Source organism: Lissotriton vulgaris, chromosome 11 (assembly GCF_964263255.1).
Source record: "Lissotriton vulgaris chromosome 11, aLisVul1.2, whole genome shotgun sequence".
Taxonomy (NCBI): Eukaryota; Metazoa; Chordata; class Amphibia; order Caudata; family Salamandridae; genus Lissotriton; species Lissotriton vulgaris.
Genome location: NC_141699.1, coordinates 266,538,444 through 266,558,872, shown reverse-complemented (window position 1 = coordinate 266,558,872; position 20,429 = coordinate 266,538,444). Strand labels below are relative to the sequence as shown.

Genomic DNA, 20,429 nt, shown 5'->3' with positions numbered 1-20,429 from the left:
TGTATGCTGCTTCCCCAGGTTGGCACAGCTATCTGTTTGCCTATTCGATTTCAACGATGTGGTCCAGTACATACCTGAAGTAAAAAATGTGGTAGCTGACTTCCTTCGCCGCATGCCTGTGGGTGCTTCTGTTCACGATGACCATGATGATGTGGAAGAGTTATGCATTGCAAATATACATGAAGAGTTACAAGGCGTTTCATTGAATGAATGATGCTAGAAGAAGGAAAAGTCTCTGTGGTACGCGAGGTGATGAATATGCTGTCCAAGGGTTGGTCAAGTAAAGGTAAATGTCAGATGCAATACGCCCTTTTTGGGAAGTCAAACATTAATTGTCGTAAAAAATGGGTTACTTTTGAGAGGTGGTAGAGTTGTCCCACCCAGCAATCTTAGCCATGAAGGACATTTGGGCATTGAGAAGACAACGAGCAGAGTCAAAAACTGGTATGGGTGGCCACGCATTAGCTTAGCTGTTGAATGTGTAGTCAGAGACTGCACTATATGCCTCAATTCTGACAAAATCCCACTATGCCATGGTAAAGAATTGGGGTGGACATTATGGGTCTCATTCTCGAACAGGGTGAACAAGTATACGCGATCATCCTCAAGGACCATTTCTCCAAGTGGCCAGCGATAACGTTTGTCAACAATCCAGACACCCCTAGTGTTGTCAGTTTTCTTGATGACGTGTTCTCCTGTGAAGGCTTACCCAAACTTATTATTAGCGTTAAAGGGGCCCAATTTACCCCTGATGTGTTCAAAACTTACCTGGACAGAAACCAGATAATCCCTAAAACCACCTCAGTTTACCATCCCGCAGGCAATGGTGCCGTTGAACGCTTCAACAGAGTCATCAAGGGTATCATCCAATTGGCCAACAACAACAAGCGGGTGTGGAGACAGGAAGTCCTTAAAACCCTCGGGGCTTATCGCATCACACCATGCAGCAGTACTGACCACAGTCCCTTTGAACGAATAAGAGGTTGAACTCCTTTGTCGAAAGACAATGTACGGTGGTTGATGGTTGCTAAAAGAGTTCATTGGTCGCCTGGCCAAGTGAGGTCCAAGTTGGTGGACGCAAAATCCAGAAGCACGAACCAGTACGACAAGAAACATGGTTGCAGACCTGTCACACTTAACGCTGGGGACATGGTCAAAGTTAAGAGGAGCGGGCACACTAGCAAGGGGACGACCAAGTTCTTGCAACCTATATCTGTACGCAAGGGGTTTTGCAACTCTGCACTGAGTAGTGATGGTAAAGTCTGGCATTTCTCAGCACTCTCCTTATGCAAACAAAACCCAGTGGATCTTACTAGCTCTGATCTAGACAGTCCCTCCCGGAAAGACAACTCCAACACTGAATCGTTCAACCCTGCACAGGGTAGAGCACTTTGTGGTTTATCAGATGAGGAGGCGGACTAAGAGTCCAATTCCACTGATAGCGATGTACATGCATCATACTCACTACCCATCTCTACTCTCATGCAGGGTACCCCTGTTCCCAGAACCACGAGTAGAGTTGGAAGAAAGTTGGTGCCTTCATTGACACTCTCGGATTAGGTTTGTGAATAATATATTGTTTTCATGCCATTACTGCTCTATGCTCATGCAATGTTATTATTTGCCCGTGATCTCTCTCTCTCACTCTCTTCATCCCTCTCTGTTCCCTCATCTCCTATGGGGGGGAAGATGTGTTGCGATCTTTACACTCATGTCCACCCACGGACACTGTATTGTTCAATGCTCCCTGTCACCAGATGTCAGTTCAAGAATGTTGACAGTGACAGCTGGTGACTGACGGGCGGCTGTTTCCCCGCAACTCCGCACCTCTGCGGAGCCCGTGTTGGTGTTTCTTCAATAAAGAAGTTCTTCACTCCAATTATTAATACATTGCTTTATTCGGTACAGACTGATTAACATACCCCGTCTTCAATCCTAAAGGAGAGGACTAACACAAGACAACGCCTCTGAAAATTGTGTATCATCGCAGTGAGGGGGATCAATGTAGGCTTTTAAAGGCTCCTTCAGTGATGCTGTGGTTTTGTGACTCCGGGTACTCAAGGGCAGCATTTGGTTGGAAAATTTTGTAATCAACTCGTGCTGCACCCAGAGTCATTAGGGCAACAAAACAGCCCTCTGTAAGCCAGCTTTACTGCCAGTACTTCCTGCCTCCACCACAAGGACGCCCAACACTGCTGCAGAGGCACCTCCCCTCCAGATATGTGATTGTCTGACCTCATGGGTGCTGATCTTGTTATAAGGTCTCTTTGCTGTGTTGTAGACTGGTCCACAGCAGTGTCAAGTCAAGTCTACTTTTATTGATTCGTTAAAAATCGTAAAAGGATGGCAAACCATCATAAAACACAATACATTAAATGAGCATTTTTTTTAAAACATGAGAAGCGTGAGACGTGACCACAGTTAAAAAGCTGACAAGTAATTCGACACATTTTTTTAAAAAAAAATGCCGGCCAGTAGGTTATTTGTTAACTGGTTCGCTTAAATCAATTTTTCCAGTTCCTTAGCAGTTATTTTCGGGAGTTTTATGGCACTGCAGGAGAGGGGAATCGAAAGCCCTCCAAGACACCTGATGACTGCAGCTCTGCAAGTTCTTATTTGTTCAATCCGAAAAAACTCCAGAAGAATGGATTTACGGATTTTCAGTAGGAAAGGGCATATGCACAGTAAGTGTAATAGTGACTCCTCCCCTTGACGACAGAGGCGGCATTCCTTAGATGGCCATGTAAATTTCCATTTTGGGGTCAAATCCTTTGAGGGGAATGATCCCATACGTAGCAGCACCAGGTAATGCTTTTTATGGTAGGAGAGGTGTTCGGTCAGATACTGCTGCGGCTTAATCCTCTGGCAGGCCTGTATCACAGCCCAAGCGTGATTTTTTTTGCGAAGTTCATTTTATCGGTTGACAAAGAGGACCGCTTGATTGCGGTGTTCACAACGCTTTTGAGACCAGAATGCGTTACTGGTGTTAACCAAGCCTCCTCTAGCTGTAATGCTGACAAGGATTCCTTTAGGATTGTCATGGTCGAATAAGCTAGTCTTGCTTGATTTTCAATCTCAACCCAACAGCGGTGTGCTAGGGTGTTGTCTTCTGACTCCCTCATCCTCCAATAATACTTTACTAGGGCACCTTGTCTGGTCATGATATGATTTTTTTGTCCGAATTCTAAACAGATTTGTTCCTATGAGGTATGTAGTGGTATAAAAAACAGTTTTTTAAAGAATGTCGATTGTTCTGTATTGAATATAGTTCACAAACCAAAGGGGAGTTAGGCCCACCGGATAGAGAATAGGCAGGGCCGTTAATACATATACAAATAGGGGTAAGCCTATATCTCTAGATGCTGAAAAGCTTAAGTGATTTATGCTTTTGGGACAGACACTTACAACTTGTGTTTATCCTGGAACATTTATTTATACCTCTTCACTTAATCTCTTTAGTTGAATTTTCACAATTTCAACACATGGAAGAATGAAAACAATATCTTTCAATATTCGTTTCAGAAAAAGACATATCAAAAATATATACATGAGTAGAAAACATTTACACTAATCAAAAAAAGAGACAATATATCACATTTTACAAACAACCTTGAATAACGTTTCAAAAATAGACAATTACTATAACAAACAGTTTATGAAAGACAAATATATTACAATAAAACAACCAATATTTGTCCTATTGCCCTAATTCTTAAATGTCCACTGAAAAAAATGTTTTATTTAATTTATCAACTCCATTGGACAATATATTAAAGGCATATGGTTTCATTCCATTATAAACCAAAGGATAAATACATGTTATGCCTTTAATATATTGTCCAATGGAGTTGATAAATTACATTTCAGTGGACATTTAAGAATAGGGCAATAGGACAAAAAGTGGTTGTTTTATTGTGATTATTTGTGGTGATGTCCATGGGAGGTTCGTTAACCCGTAGCTTGCAGGGAGTCCACTCTTTAGTCCTGTCAGGGGGAGTCCAGAGGGGGGGCCGGCGCCACTTACCCGGGTGCTTGGAGAGTTACGGCATTGGCGGTAAGTGAACCGATCGCCGGGGACGTGCCCGGAAGAAAGGGGGGGGGATAGAAAGGGAGCGGGCATTTAAAGCGGGGCAGACCACAATTCTTATTCGCCCTGAAGGTCACAAATGGGGCTTTGACTTAATCGCTCCATGTGCATGGGACCCGAAGCATTTTTTGATGTTATGTTTTGGCCATCAGGCGAATAGACTGCTCCTAGTGCCTATTTTTCTTGTTTGAAGGCAATATTAATTTGTTGGGAAATTTGTTCTTTTTGGTTGGGCCTATGGTTCTTTCTCTTGTCAGGGACAGGTAATTACGACCCCATTCTCTAAAGCGAACCCAGGAACCACACCTCAGCCTGAATACCTTTTCTTTGGCCTATTTCCACCCATCCCTGCATGTCCCTCCCTCACCAGTCACACCAGTGTTTTCTTGTACAGCACAAAAGAGCACCTAAGGAAGGTGAAGGGTAGTACAGAAAGACCAAAACAGCTCAGAATACTTACTGTCACTATTGTTTGTTTTCCTTCCGAGTATCCTGGGGGAACACCATTGCCTGTGAGGAAGAGCACGAGATTCCAAGGGAGGAGGCTGTGTACTGACGACGGTGCAATCCACCCGACGAACTGTACCCACTGAACAAAACGTCACTACCCCATTTTCTAATTGTCCTTGGTCAACGATCCTGCAGTAAAGTTATTTCAATAAAGATTTGGACACAAGTATTCACCCTATACGGCCTCCTAGCTTTCATTTCCAACCCTCCCTCCGCCAGGTGGTGTCAGAAGTGAGATCGTTGGAAATGGAGGCCGCACTAAAGCGAATGGCTGAAAACCAGGAAAAACTGGGTCCAGTTATGGAGAGGTATCTCACCGTGGCTGAAGAGGATCGCGAGAAGCTGCATAGATCCCTTACCGAGCAGAGTTTAACCCAGGAAAATGCAATCACTAGACTGGCCGAACCCTGTCACAACAGAGGAGGAATCCCACCCTACCCTCTGTAGTACTCCAGAAATATGTCAGTGGAGAGGACCGAGATTTTTTTTTTTTCAAACTTTGAAGGAATGGCCTGGGTGGCTGCCTGGCCCGAAGAGAAATGGGGCCACTATCTGGGTCCCCTGCTTTTTGGAGAGCTCCAATCCGCCTATCAGGTTGCAAACCCTCTTGGGATCACTCCCTGTCCTGACATCAAGAGGACCATCCTGGAACGCATGGGGTTAGACAAGGAGACATTTCAGGTCAGGTGGCGTCAAATAAAGGAAGGACCCCAAGAGACACCACGCGCACTATATTATAGGGTTCGTGACATGGCCGACAGATGGTTACAACCCGATCTTGCCACAAAAGCAGAAATCATGGAAAAAGTATACCTGGAGCAGTACTTAAACTCTCTTCACCCTCCCATACAACGATTGGTCAGACAACATACTGACCTCACCTTAGAAAAAGCTGTAGAAATTGCAAGTGCCTATTATAGCGCTCAAGACATCCATAAAGGACGGGATGAGAGCCATTGGAAACCTGGGAGTGGGTGTTCTAATCCTCGTACTCCTAAACCACCACCCATGACAAAAACAGACACTGTTACTATGTTACCGGGGCCCCCACCACCTTCGACTCAGCCACCAACAGTAGTAGGCCCTCAGTGTTTTAATTGTGAGGCATACAGGGATATCGAAAAAGGTATGCCCCAAAAAGGAGGAGCCCATGGACATTGGGCTTGCCAGGACTTTTGTTTGTAACCCCATCCCTAGCAATACCCCTCCCTTTCACAGAACAGTGAGGGTTAACGGGGAAAGACATCATCCAACCGCAGATTATACCAGGAGGGGTGCAGTCCGACACAGTAGGGTAAACATACAGTGCGTACACGGGGATCAGAAGCCCTATAAAACCACTGACGTCTTTGTTCAACATGATCTGACTCTAGAACCCGTTCCATTAAAAGTGGGGCTCATTCCCCAACTACCAAAACAGTTTATTTTAGGGACCGACTATCCTCACATGAACCAACTTCTCTTAGACACAGTCCCCAAGGAAGTTGAATAGAGACAAACGCTCCCTTCTCACAAGTCCTGATCACGAACTAGGTCCTGGAAAATCCTGTAAAAGCAGAAAACAAAGAAGAAGAGAGAAACATCAATGGGTTCCGGTTGCGCTGATGCAAACAGCCACCACTAAGGTATGGGAACATGACTGGGACTTTAGAGCAGCACAAAGAGAAGACCCCACATTGCAGTAAGCCTGGAATAGGTCCCTAGAGCAGGAAGACCCAGATCAAGTCAGTTCCCAGTTTTTCAGGAATAAGGGTCTATTATATAGGAAAGGAGGAAAGGAAGCAAAACCCCAGTTGCTGGTACCACAATCCCAAAGGGAAAAAGTTCTATATCTGGCATATAGCCACCTCCTAGGCGGTCATTTCGGAGTGGGGGAGGGGGGGGAACGAAAAAGCCATACTTGAACACTTCTATTGGCCAGGAGTATATCAGCAGGTCCGAAAATATTGTAGGGAATGCCCTATATGCCAAAAAAATAGCCAGGTCATGCCTCCGCGAGTCCCTTTACGGCACCTCCCGATAATAGAAGAACCGTTCTTGCCTTCTCGTAGTGGGTGTAGATATGCTCTGGTAGTAGTCGACTATACCACCCAATTCCCAGAATCTGTAGCATTGGGGCAACCGAATGTAACCCAGATAGCAAAGGCCATGATTAACATATTTTCCAGAGTCGGGTTTCCTAAAGAGATCATAACCTACCAAGGCACCCCCTTCGTATCAAATTTAATGAAGCAAGTCTGCCAACAATGAACATAAAACAAATTAGAACAGCTTCATACCATCCCCAAACAGATGGTCTGTGTGAAGGATACAATGCCACCTTAAAAGCCACACTAAAGAAACTGCTGGAACTCGAGGGGCGAAAGTGGGAGGGAATGTTACCATTAGCTCTTTTTGCTCTCCGTTGTAAACAACAGAAGAGCACTGGTTACTCCCCATTCAAATTATTGTATGGTCGGCAACCCAGGACCCTTTTAGATATGCGGAAGGAAGAATGGGAGGAGGAGCCTGAGGGAGCAAAACCACTACCAGATTACGTTTTTGGTTTAAAAACAAGACTCTACAAAATTAGAGATATAGTAAAAGCCCACATGGAACAAACACAAGAAGAGCAGAGGAGACAATACGATAAAAAAAACAAAAGAAAGGAAGCTAAGCGTAGATGACTTAGTCTTGGTGATGAGACCTACTTCGGAACATAAAATGTTAGGCCAATGGCAGGGACCATTCAGAGTCATTGAGCAAGTGACTCCGGTTACATACTGTTAGAACAGGCTATTTCTGGTTGGCTAAGGCTGACGCCAAAGCTAGGCAGAAACCACCATTCTAGTCAGGGCAAGGGAGTCACACGCCAAGATAACCCCTGCTCACCCCCTGGTAGCTTGGCACGAGCAGTAAGGCTAAACTCGGAGGCAATGTGTAAAGCATTTGCGCCAGCACACAACAGCAACAACATACTAGGCACACCACAAAAGGAACTCCACACAAGGTTATATAAAAATAACTTCTGTATTGTCAAAACACATCAGATAGAAGTCACACATGTACATTGTGCCAACTGGCACGGGCAATATTCACAAGGGATTATGTACAGGACAGGGCCACATGGGCCACTGTCAGAATCAACACTTTTAGAAATAGCACTTCTAGAACTTAGAATAAGTATAGCACAAAATAACAGTTTTAAATCACAACCAGTAACTACTGGTAACAGGTAGGTACCACCTACGCAACCCTAAACAGCTTAGGAGAATGCCACGCAGGGAACCAGGACCTCGCTAGGACCACCTGTACTAGAAAGAACAACCACCTAAGAATAAAATACATTTAGGGGTATAGGTAAGAACACATTACACATGATGCATAAACAACATTCAGAGGTGTAGGGAAGGCAAAACACATGATGCATAAAACATACATTCAGCAGTGTAATAACAAGGCACATGATGCATCAAAAACACATTCAGAGGTGCAGGGAAGGAAAAACACATGATGCATAAACCAACACATTCAGAGGTGTAAAATCAAGGAAGACACATGATGTATAAAAACATTCAGAGGTGTAAGATCAAGGTGCGTAATCATATTAAATACATTACATTTCCTAGCACCACATCACATTGCGCAAAACTCACATTAGGCAATTACCATCACATAGATAATCACATTGCGCCTAAATAAAATCACATACCAGCCCCCATCTAATGAAGGGACAAAAGAGCCCTGTTTCCAGAATGTCAGGGCGCGCTGCCAATCCAGCGCCAAACGTTGCAGGTGCCCACTACTTGCTGGGCACCTGAGGACAATCACAAGACCTAAACGGTGCAGCTGCCCACTAATTGCTGGCCAGCTGGGAACTTCAAACTGCAGCAAGGGCTCTCACTGGCCCTAGACAAACTGTGCCGCAGGGGTTGGAGCCACACAGGCTCTCAGACAGCTGAGGGGCGTTGGAGCCATCTGGCTCTGTGAATTCTCTGCCCCCAAGAGCCTCACTGGACTCGCCAGCACATGGGGACCGCCTGGAGCCTCTCTGGGACCTAAAACAAATGCCCCTTCAGAGCCTCTCTGGGCTCTACTTCAACGTTGGGGCGACCCACTGCCAACCGGGGCCGCCCTGCTTGCATTAACTAGGCCCCCTTGAAGCCCTTGTGGCTTCATACTGACAACAAGGGCGAGATCGCGCTACTGGGGGGGGGGGGGGGGGGGGGGGTAGGGGGGGGGGGAGAGGGCGGACACCGACAATGTGTCCCAGCGCCTCTCCCTTCTCGTCTGCCCCACTCACCGGTCTGTCTCTAGTGCGGGGCTCCTCTCACCGGCTGTGGGGCTCTCCCTCCATTCTGGGGGCCTCGCTGCCCTCGCGCCGGACTTCTCTCTCTCCCCGGGGCTCTCCCTTCACTCGGGAGCCCCGGGGGACCCGGCAGGCAGCTTCCTTCTCTCCTCTCGCGGCTCCAATCTCTCGGCACCCGGGCTGCGGTGGCGGGACTTCCGGCCGGGCCGCGCTATCATTGGCCGGCTGGCCAACCACTTCCGGGTCGTCGCAGGCAGCGCAGCGGCCCGTTTCAGGAACTTGTAGGCTGGGGGATAATTAACCAAGGGGTGGGCTCCCTCGAGTTAAATTAAAAATATATGAATAGCGGCCAGGCCCCTGGCGGGGTGAGCACCTGCCAGGGGACAACATCATGAACAATAAGCGAGGTGGGCACTCGCAATATAAATAATTATCGAGGCGGGGTGACACCCACAACGAGCCCACGAGGAGAGAGGGATTCCTTCAGCCAGGGCTACAGCGGCGCGCTGCTCAGCCCCCAGGTTCTCTCCCTCTTTTTCTCAGGGAAGTTAAATCCAAGCGCCCAAGCCCAAAAATAAGGTGCAGGAAGGCTGTAATAAAGCCTTGGCAAAACCAAAACCATCCAAAAAGGTATCAGCAGTCCTGGAGATCAAAGGATGGAGCAACAGAGCTCCCAGCAAGGAAAGTCCCTCCGATATCCAGGGGCTGGGCAGGGCCCACGGATTCTCCTGGGCCCAAACAGCAGCACACACCTTGTAGGATTCAAGTCTGAAACAAGAACATTTTTAGAGTGTCACAGCACCCTTTTTATACCCAAAATCCTTTGTCTAAAGGGTGCAGGCAGTGTGAGAGCCAGCTAGAACTGGTTATAGGGAATTCCTTTCACTGGCCAGGCTAGGGACACCAGACGCACCCCAGGGGGTGGAGCCAGCATTGTGTGGGGTAAACCCGGCCTCATTCAGGACCCTCAACCAGACGGTCAATCCACAAGCAGGCCCAGGCTCACTCCTCCCCTCACATCAGCATGCTAAACACTCCATTCACCACTGGGGTAGACCCTCCCAGACTCTTGGAGCCAGGCTCACCAGCCAGCCTTAGCCAATCACACGCCAGACACAAATTACACAAATATGCCAACTTCTAGAAGTGGCACTTCTCCACTAGACACAATCATGCCGCATATACCATTGTGCAGCATTCAATCTCAAGAGTTTGCACATACCAAACTCGACCCTGCACTCCCCACACATCAGGAACTACCATGGGCATACATATTCCCCATTCATTCCTATGGGAGGGCAGGTCACTCACCACACATACACAGAGAGCTCACGCACTTTACACTGTACCACAGTGAAAAAGTGCGCAGAGGCCTAAAATCACCACCACCAGGTTCCAGAAACAGGCTAGAAAAAGCAAAAAGTCTCGGGGTGAACCTGCCAAAAGGGCCGGGTTCAAAACATACCAATTAGAATTAGACCCCAAAGAAAAAAGAAATACGCAGATCTATCATGTAAATCTTCTAAAAAGGTGGGAGAGACCACGACCGGCTCTCATGCTCAATCAGGGTGGGAGAGACCCCCTTTTCATTCAAAGTATAGACCATGACTTGTTCTCTACCCAAAGGGAGGAGTTGAGGGACAGATTGCTATCTCTTGAGGAGGTGTTCTCCTTAACCCCCGGAAAAACAACTCTCATCGAACATGCCATCCACACAGAGCCCATGAAAACGGTACGATTGAGACCCTACCGAATCCCAGAAGCCAGAAGGGGGGCTATTGAAGCAAAGGTACAGCAAATGCTTCAGAAGGGCATTATTGAGCCCTCCAAAAGCGAATGGAACTCCCTGATGGTCATTGTGTCCAAGCCCGACGGGTCCATTCCTTTTTGCATTGATTTCAGGGAGGTTAACAAGATCTCTTGTTTTGACGCATATCCTCTACCCTGTGTAGATGAAATGATTGAAAAATTGGGAAAGGCCAAGTATATCAGTACCTTGGACCTCTGTAAGGGGTACTGGCAGGATCCCCTTAGGGAGTGTGATAATGAAAAGACAGCCTTCTCCACTCCAAGTGGGTTGTACCATTTTAAAATGTTATCGTTTGGTCTGCATGGGGCACCGGCCACTTTTCAACGCCTAATGTATCTAATTCTCAGACCTAATCAGGAATATGCTTTGGCCTATATAGATGACATTGTCATTTACAGCAATACATGGGAACTCCACTTACTCCACCTAGAGAATACCATCCAGGCCCTGAAAAGAGGGGGGCTCACCATCAACCCTGCTAAAAGTCATCTGGCTGCTAAGTCAGTAAAATATCTGGGCTACCTCCTAGGTGAGGGGTATATCAAACCACAAGACGAGAAGGTAGCGGCAATTTCCAAATTACCATTCCCCGCAACACGTAGGGATCTACGAGCTTTCCTAGGCATCTTAGGGTACTACCAGAGGTTCATCCCTGACTTTTCTGAGATAGCATCCCCTTTGACTGATCTCCTAAAGAAGGATGTGCATACAGAAAAGGTACTAAAAAACCCTCACCAGGTGTCCTACAAGCTTTCACCCTTCTAAAGACCCTACTTATCACCAAGCCTATTCTCTTAAGCCCTGACTATACTCACCCATTCATTTTGCAGACGGACGCCTCAGAGAGAGGACTTGGAGCAATGTTATCACAAGAAGATGCACAAGGTCAAGAAAAACCAGTAATTTATATCAGCAGAAAACTGTTCCCTAGAGAAAGTAAATATGCGGTAATAGAGAAGGAAGCCCTTGCCATAAAATGGGCCGTGGAGTCCTTGAATTACTATCTAGAAGGAAACAAATTCATCCTATACACAGACCATGCTCCTCTAGAATGGCTTGCCAGAAACAAGGGACACAATGACAGCATTCTGTGCTGGTTTCTGGCCCTTCACCCCTTTCACTTCACCACCAGACATAGAGAAGGCAGAGACCAGGCAAATGCGGATTTTCTCTCTCGACATCCTCTTGAACAGTATCCTGCTAGCAGGAAAGTTAGGGTAGGGGAATGTCAGGGGGAGTCCAGAGGGGGGGGGGCCGGAGCCACTTACCCGGGTGCTTGGCCGGCGCAGAAAGACGAGACAAGATCCTGTCATGACAGGCTTAACCCAAACCTCATGCCCTCTACCCTGCAGGACGACGCGGAAAGCGTAATCGGAGACGCCCAATTACAGCAGCAGGAGGTGGAGAAAAAGAGCCACTCACAAGAAGGCGGAGAGAGTCCGGAAGTCGTCGAAGCGGAAGACGCCGAAGCTGAGGACCGCAGGAGGAAGCAAAGGCTGCCGCTGGCACCACAGGAGGGAAATCCACGGTTGGATCACACCACCAACGCCACCGCCGAAGAAACGGAGACGTGGAGTGAGGAGTAGTGGATGCCCCTGGGCGACACGCACTTTCCGCCGTAACTCTGGAGAGTTACGGCATTGGCGGTGAGTGAACCGATCGCCGGGGACGTACCCAGAAGAAAGGGGGGGGGAATAGAAAGGGAGCGGGCATTTAAAGCGGGGCCGACCACAATTCTTAATCGGCCAGAAGGTCACAAATGGGGCTTTGAATCGCTAGACGTGCATGGGACCCGAGGCATTTTTTGATGTTATGTTTTGGCCATCAGGCGAATAGACTGCTCCTAGTGCCTATTTTTCTTGTTTGAAGGCAATATTAATTTGTTGGGAAACGTGTTCTTTTTGGTTGGGCCTGTGGTTCTTTCTCTTGTCAGGGGCAGGTAATTATGAACCCATTCTCTAAAGCGAACCCAGGAACCATAACTCAGCCTGAATACCTTTTCTTTGGCCTATTTCCACCCATCCCTGCATGTCCCTCCCTCACCTGTCACACCATTGTTTTCTTGTACAGCACAAAAGAGCACCCAAGGAAGGTGAAGGGTAGTACAGAAAGACCAAAACAGCTCAGAATACTTACCGCACTATTGTTTGTTTTCCTTCTGAGTATCCTGGGGGAACACCATTGCCTGTGAGGAAGACCACGAGATTCCAAGGGAGGAGGCTGTGTACTGACGATGGTGCAATCCACCTGACGAACTGTACCCACAGAACAAAACTTCACCACCCCATGTTCTAATTGTTCTTGGTCAACGATCCTGCACTAAAGTTATTTCAATAAAGATTTGGACACAAGTATTCACCCTATACGGCCTCCTAGCTTTCATTTCCGACCCTCCCTCCGACAAGTCCTTTTGAAGCAGGTTTGATCCACAGGGCTGTAGTTTCAAATGGTGCAAAAAGGTGCAATCTTCAGAGTTCAGGCCTTTGGAAATGCACATCAAACTCTTCAACGCAGACCCTTCTGATTCTCTTAAGTTTCAAGCTGCAGAACTGAGAGGCACCGCCCCTCTCAGATACATATTCAGTGTTCTCTGGGGTCAAGCAGGAGGGCACTCCTGTCCAATGAGCTGCTGTTTTCCACCCAAAGGTCTGACAACTTCCTGCAGTGTGTGGCAAAATGCTAGCACAGAAACCGCTATTCTTCCAAAATTCAATATGTCCGAATTTTCAGCAGGCAGAGAAGACCTGGCTAGACACACCCTTAGGATGGCTATTCTACATAACGTCCCCCCCTTGCATCTGCTCCTTACTTCCTTAATCCTAGCATTTAGCTGTAGGTCAAAAGTTTAAAGGTGTAAATGACAATGAGGCCTGCTCTTTCCTTTGAAGACCATGGTTTACGACTCGTACCCCTGCTCTGACATTCCTATGCCCAGCAACCTCTCCTCCCCAAAAGGCTTCCTAACCCCAGGGTTTATTTATCACCTCTTCAAAGTAGCTCTGCTCACTCACTTATCTCTGACCAATCAGGGAAAAGCAGTACAGGTTTGAATTTTGGCTTACAGACAAATAAAAGTCATATAACTTCTTGTCTGTACATTTTACAATAAATTCAACAATACCATATTGTTTGATTTATCATTACCATTCTACTGAGTCCTTTAATCCTAGTTTCATGGCTTTACTTTCTCCAGTCATTAACTAATAACCTTTTCCAATGTTAACCTATGGCATGGGATTGGCAATGGGAAAAGTGACTTGGGCCATTTTTCCAGCACCAGAGCTTATAGAAACATATTTTATAAGTATGCTACATATATCTACCGGACCACCACTCCAGGAACACCTAGGTGAGACTTTGGTGGTTCTGAATATGTAAAAATGTTGCAGATCCTCCCACCACAGTGCTTCTACCACCAAAGTCGATTTCGGGCAGCCCTTTATCACAACATAGGTAGTGAAATGTGCAATTTCACTTTACCCAGTGCATATAAAACTCATTTTATAAGGGTCTACCTCAAAGTTACCTGACCCCCAGTCCCGGGACACCTAGGGGAGACCCTGGGGGTACCTAATATGCCCACACATTGTAGGTTAAACATTTTTAAGTGCCCCAAAAACATAAGTCGCATTTGGGCCCAATTTACTTTTTAAAAGCAGTCCTGCTACACAGAGCCACTTTTAAAAATACCTCAGGCTTCAGCAGTGCACACATGCAAGTGCAGAAAGGTCTGCTGGTCTCTATGCCATGCCCTATTATATACTAGAGACGGTTAGGTAGTTTCAATCCCCATGCCCTAATATGTACTAGGGCCCTATGGGGTAGGTCATGCAAATCACAGGGGTACCCCAACCCTTAGTGTACCCTAGCGTATGTAGGTGTTTTCACTGTATTCTAGGTGTGTTCCGCATAGCACTGGCCCTGGGCTTGGTTAGGCAGAGCCCAGGGTCAGTTACAGTGAGTTATCACCAGTACCAGTCAGCAAAAAGTTGGGGGGTGCCCAGGGCACAGGATGATTTTGCAACAGAGATCCATTGGTGGAGGTTGCATGCTGAGGTAATAGTGCCTGCTGATGTCGGCGGTGTGGTAGTTCTGAGGGACTGCAGTGAGATATTCTTCTGTGACCTTGTTCCAGCTACGATGATGGGGCAGTGACGGCAGTGGTGTACGTTGGATGTGGTGAAGGTGAAGTGCACGCAGTGGTGGTCAGTCCAGAGGAGTTCAGTGGTGTGGCTGTAGGTGATATTTCTGCTGGTGGAGAAAACTGGATTAAGCGTGCCTTCGACAGCGTGGGTCAAATTGGTGACTAGCTGCTTGAGTCCGATGTTCACGAGGTTCTCCAGAAGGGATGCAGTGTCCTGGTCGCTGGGGTTGTCTAGGGGGAAGTGGAGGTTGCCAAGTAGGATGTTGTCGGTATGGGGTGTGAGGAGGTCTACGATGGCATCAGGGCTGGGAGGGCTTTGGAGGAGGGTGCCCAGGGGGTGATGTTGGGGTTGATCTGTATCTGGAAATGGAGATGTTCCATGGTCGTCGTTAGGTCATTAGAGTGATTAGTCAGGCAGAGGGTGTTCTTGTAGATGATTGCGATGCCTCCTCCTGGTCGGTCGGCACGGTCCTTGCGGGTGATTTTGTAGCCGTCGGGGATGGCAGTGGCGACGTCTGAGCCAGAGCTGGGATCAGTCCAGGTTTCCGCGAGGAAGGCGATGTTGAGCGAGACGGCATTGAGGAGGTCCCAGATTTCTGTGGCGTGTTTGTGGAAGGAGCGCATGCAGCTGAGTCGGTCGGGTACTCTGTTGGCTGGCAGGGCAGCGTGAGAAGCTGGAGTGTGGAGGTGGGCAAGGATGTACCTGCAGTTTCGGCAGTTACTGCTACATCAAAAGACTAGATGAGATTCCAATTTGGCTCAGGGTCACCAGTGCCCAAAGCAGCTGTGTTCATACTAGGACTGCCACAATCTGAAATCCTATGCAGTCCGGGGGATCCAAGTCCAAGGTGGACTCTGTATTTTGGGTGCTGGATTACTGGGAGGGCAGCAACGTCTGTCACAAAGGAATACTCTGAGCTGGATCCACTCTCAGTACAAGCACCCAAAGGCAGCCTCAAAATGGGAGATGTGGCAGAGCTCCTGGGAATTATGTGTATTTTAGTGCAGGGGTGTTTCACCACGCCAGTACTGTTTTTAGCCACTAAAATTAGACTTCCACTGTACTAATTCAGCTCCACTGTGTTTCTGTGTATAGCTGCCTATTGAGTAGTTATCTTTCTTATATTAGCCACAATATTTGGCACACTGTAGCCAAACTGCAATCATCACCTCCTTTATTTATGCATGCAGCTTCAAAGTGGCAAAAAAGCAGCCTTTTCACAGTAAGTAAACCATTGAACTGCATAACAATTTAGTTGAGATTTCTGATTTTTTTTAGCTGCTAAAAGCACATCTCTAGTGAGACGTCAGCTCAAGGGTCAAATTTATTTGCCTTAAGTTACTTTTTCAATGTAGCAAAGATAATGAACACAGACCACTCTCACATCAGTAACCAGAATACCTGCTGCAACTTTTACCTCAATTACTTTCGCAGCTCCATCAGTCATGGCAAGCGGGCAGCTGAACAGGCCTGATGATGGTGCGTAGAGGTACATCTTAGCCACCTGATATACTCGACTAAAAGAGAAAAACAAAGGGAAGGCGAAGCAGTAAATGAACACAAAGCTAAATATAATTTTTGTTTAATGGGTCTACAAAGTAGGTATCCAGATCATGGAAATAAAATACTAGTAAATTTAAGTATCCAGAAGCAGAATCTTCATTAAATTCATAAATAGACTGGCCCACCTTTGTGTGGGATCCAGGAACACGTTTAAGGAGAGATGTCTCTATTTTTAAGAAAAATTTCATAAAGATAAACTACTGATATCAAGGCAACATATGGTGATTTTTATAATGACATCTACTAAAATTCAAATTTTAAAACCCTTTTAGCTAATTACATTTCAAACTAAATTGTGCAAAAGCATAACTAACAATACATTTCTTTCTAAAAATCACAACATATTATTTTTAAAGACAAATGAATAAGCAAAACTTTTAAGAACAAATTACTTCATAGGTTCAACATGTCAAGTTACTAGAGTCCCCTCCGCGGTGGCCTTATTCACCCAAGCAGTCAGGCACTAAAGCATGAAGTAGACACAAGGAGCATCTATCCAGGTTGCATACAAGTACTCTAAAAGCCCAAAGGCTAAGGCACCGTTATCCTAAGGTGGCAATTAAAGTTTCAATTATGTTTTAATAGAAAGTTTATCATGGGCCCCAGCTTTAGGAAACAAGTGTCTTTTTTGGTGAACAGATCATGTGATTTGCTTCCTCGGCACTGTGTGCTGTAGCTTGTTTGCCCAGAGGAGACAGTGTCTTTTTCCACAGCCCTCTCATTAGCAACTATACTGTGGTAAAGAAATGGGAAACTGGCTCGCCAGTAAGGAGTCCCAGTAAACAGAACTATTCTTCTGGAGTCTCTCAACACATCCATAGGAAGGAGGCCTCCTGAGAAGATTCATCTCCACTGGCTTGTGAAATGTTACTTTTCAGATCAGTTTTGCATCATACATTGGTTCAAAAATGGCCAAATGAGTTATGTAGAATATATGCTCCAAAACAGGTGCTGATCTACTAACTCTGGGAAACTTCCCCTTCTGCTGGTCGATATATTTACTAATTTTTAACCTTCACCAACACTTTTCAGGGGACTGACTACCTACTCTACTCAAATGTTTAAGACTAAATGAACATCCTATTCTGCAAACAGTCTCAAGGTTTCAGAATGAGTTCTACAGAACTCCTAATTCAAACAACAAAACCAAAACCCATTATCCAAGAGGGAGCCACTATCCTGGACAAGTAAGTGATTGTCCCCTCCCTTTTACACCCACAAGCGTTCTTGAGCAATCTTTTCCTGGCAGAAAAGAAGGACAAGAGTCAATGTCCAGTGATAAACCTAAGAGACTTAAATAAATAACTGGTGTACAGCCATTTCAAGATTGCAGTGTTCCATATATTGCAGGACATCCTTTTACTGGGCGACTGAATGGTAAGATTGGGCCTGAAGGATGACCCCAATTTTCCTGCCACAGAGGAGATTCCTCTGGTATGTAGGATCAAGAATTGTAAGAGTTCTCGGCATGCCCCACTCTCTCTCTGGCCACTGAGGCTTCACCATAATAATGAGGCTTAACATAATGGTGGATACTGCTGCAAACTTTCCCATCAGTTTCCTCCCCAAATCCAGGGCAGGGGCTGCCCCGTACTCTGTTTAAGCACCTCTGGGAAAACAGATAATGAGGGTGTAACATGTGTGCTGGTAGATATTGCAGCAAAGACAGTACCCCAAGTGGCGCAGTCTTTCACTGAGAAAGCCACCCCAACTGGCAAGCATACTTTGTGAATTTGATCTCTTCCCTGGAGTCCCCTATAGGGAACCACTGCTTCAAACTGATTCTTTTTTCTGCAATCCAGAACGGAATATCCTCCTGTCTAGTGGGAATTTTACCCATTACTGCATTTATTGTTACTGGACTAATTCCAACTGTAGCCAATTGTGAATGTGCAGCTTTAGCAGCCTCGCAGGATTTACTGTCATTGTTTGCATTACGAACTGTGTCTAACATCATTATATGTGGAGTAATCATGTGTACAGTGGATAAAGATGCAGTGGGGTCCGATTTGGTATGTCTAATCATGGTGTGTAACCGGCTAAGACTGGCCATGTTGCTCCCTTATTGCTAAGGGGACCTAGTCTAGCTTCATCTGGAGTGTGTGGTAGGGTGCCTTCAAGCCAATTTTGGTGTTCTTGGTAAGTTAGAGGCATTTCTTGTGCTTCGTAAGTTGTGTAGGTGTTAGGAACTGCAGCTACTGTTTAAGTATTATAAACTCTTGTACAAGTGTCTGCTGCTGGGAATGTAACCCATGAATAAAATACCTCTGTCCGGAATGCTTTGTTGGCGTTAACCGTGAAGGTAACGTCTCCACCCGCAAGGGGCAGACCATGTTGTTGGAGCACGTTAGTAACGGCATATCTGCAATTTGCTAGTATGTTAATTGCTCCTTCGTCTTCGTCAGCCATATGAATATGTAGAATTCAGAGAGGGTACCACTATGGGGTGATCCTTTTAAAGGTTCAAGCTGCAGTGGATACATAGGGGTTGCCTACACAGCTAAGGAGGATTCTTCCCCAACACTACAGACTTCTCTGGTAAAGAGGTGAGTAGGGTTCTTTGGGTATACAAAAGAAAACTACTCGTGCGATCCATTAGATAAGAACCCAAACTAGAGCGTTGGGGCGCCATGTTGTACGGCTTATACTTTCCTAAGTAAAACTGTGCATTTGTTGGACAACATAAATGTCCAGATTGTGCAAGACTGATTCGGAGTATACCTTCAGGATATGTTGGCATTAGTCATGGTAGCTCATAGTGCACCATCTGTACCCCTAACCTGACCAGGTATAAAATGGATTATGCAACCTCAGAACATGACAACCCTGACTCCCCAAGGAAATCGTGGTAACAGATCGCAAACTTTTTTTTTGGGTTACTTTTGCATACCCAAAGAGATGCACAAGAAATAATCAGCAGCGATTCAATATTTATTGAAGGATTGTGATTCTTGCATAAAAGACATGTGCTGCAATTATCCATAGAAGGAAACAGAATAGCGTAATTAGCATTATGAGAATGGTGGAAAAGGTAAACAGTTCAATCATTTTGCTATAACCGTGAATATATGCTGGCATAGAAGTCCTATAATATATTGTACTCCTACCTAGTATGTCTGAGGTGGGTAAATCTGCCAAATCTCAGTAGGGCGATCTAACTCCCCATAACCTGTAGATAAGTGTCATCAAAGTACCCGTCTTGGTGGAGAGCTGGGAATTTTCCCTCGCAGAGGTAAACAGGACTCAGCTGGGCTGGAATTCCAACATGTAGGTACCTCAAAGTGTCAGCAAAATGCTCCTATATTTAAACCAGGAAGGAATGCAGTATATATAATAAGCATCGCCCATGATGCAATGCTGAAGCCCCAGTCAATCCGCTATTATTTATTCTGTTGTGATAGCTCTGTCGCTGAGCAGACAGAAAATAAGTACAACCTTTTGGGTAATGGACTTAGCCCTTGTACAGAAAGTTCAAGGTAGTTGATAATATACCTACAAAGTGGAAATGTAAGCAAAAGCGGTTTCAGAGAATATTATCCTGCACAGGCACACAATGAAATGTGTGTCAAATGTCAATGTTCAGAGTTCAAAAGAAGATGTTAAGTTTAAATGTGAGCATGCAAAATTGTGGCGCTCTTGCTTCTGAATGTGACCATGTGACAGTGGCCCCAGTTAAAGGATTACAAATATGGCCCATGTTTGCAAATTGGGGCAGTTTTGAACTTGTGAGGACAAACTATATTAGTGTTTTGCAAGGAATGGAAGACTGCATGGATTCAAGCTTGCTGCAGGCAATGTTTGTTTTATTATCAGCAAAATCAACAGTAAAAAGAAATGGGTCCAAGACCTTAAACCGTCCCCAAAACAGCTAACAAATCGTCCCACACACTGTCTTCCTGGCCTGAAGATGGCCGTCTAGTAGGTGAGCTCCTTCGGCCGCTTCAATAATCCTGCATAATCCTGTCCCATCGTAATATTTGGCGTATTGGATGCATCGCCCTTTCCTAAGTGAGAGAAGGCAAGTTG

General features: G+C 46.0%; 1 protein-coding gene across 1 annotated transcript in view; it reads right to left on the bottom strand.

Annotated features, from left to right (window-relative positions):
- LOC147679638 (acyl-CoA dehydrogenase family member 11-like) overlaps positions 1–20,429 on the bottom strand; it is a 415,381-nt gene that overhangs the window by 341,350 nt on the left and 53,602 nt on the right. The window contains exon 4 of the mRNA XM_086943210.1: positions 16,258–16,357. Within this exon, the coding sequence (XP_086799336.1) occupies positions 16,258–16,357 (100 nt within the window). The remainder of the gene's footprint in view (positions 1–16,257; positions 16,358–20,429) is intronic.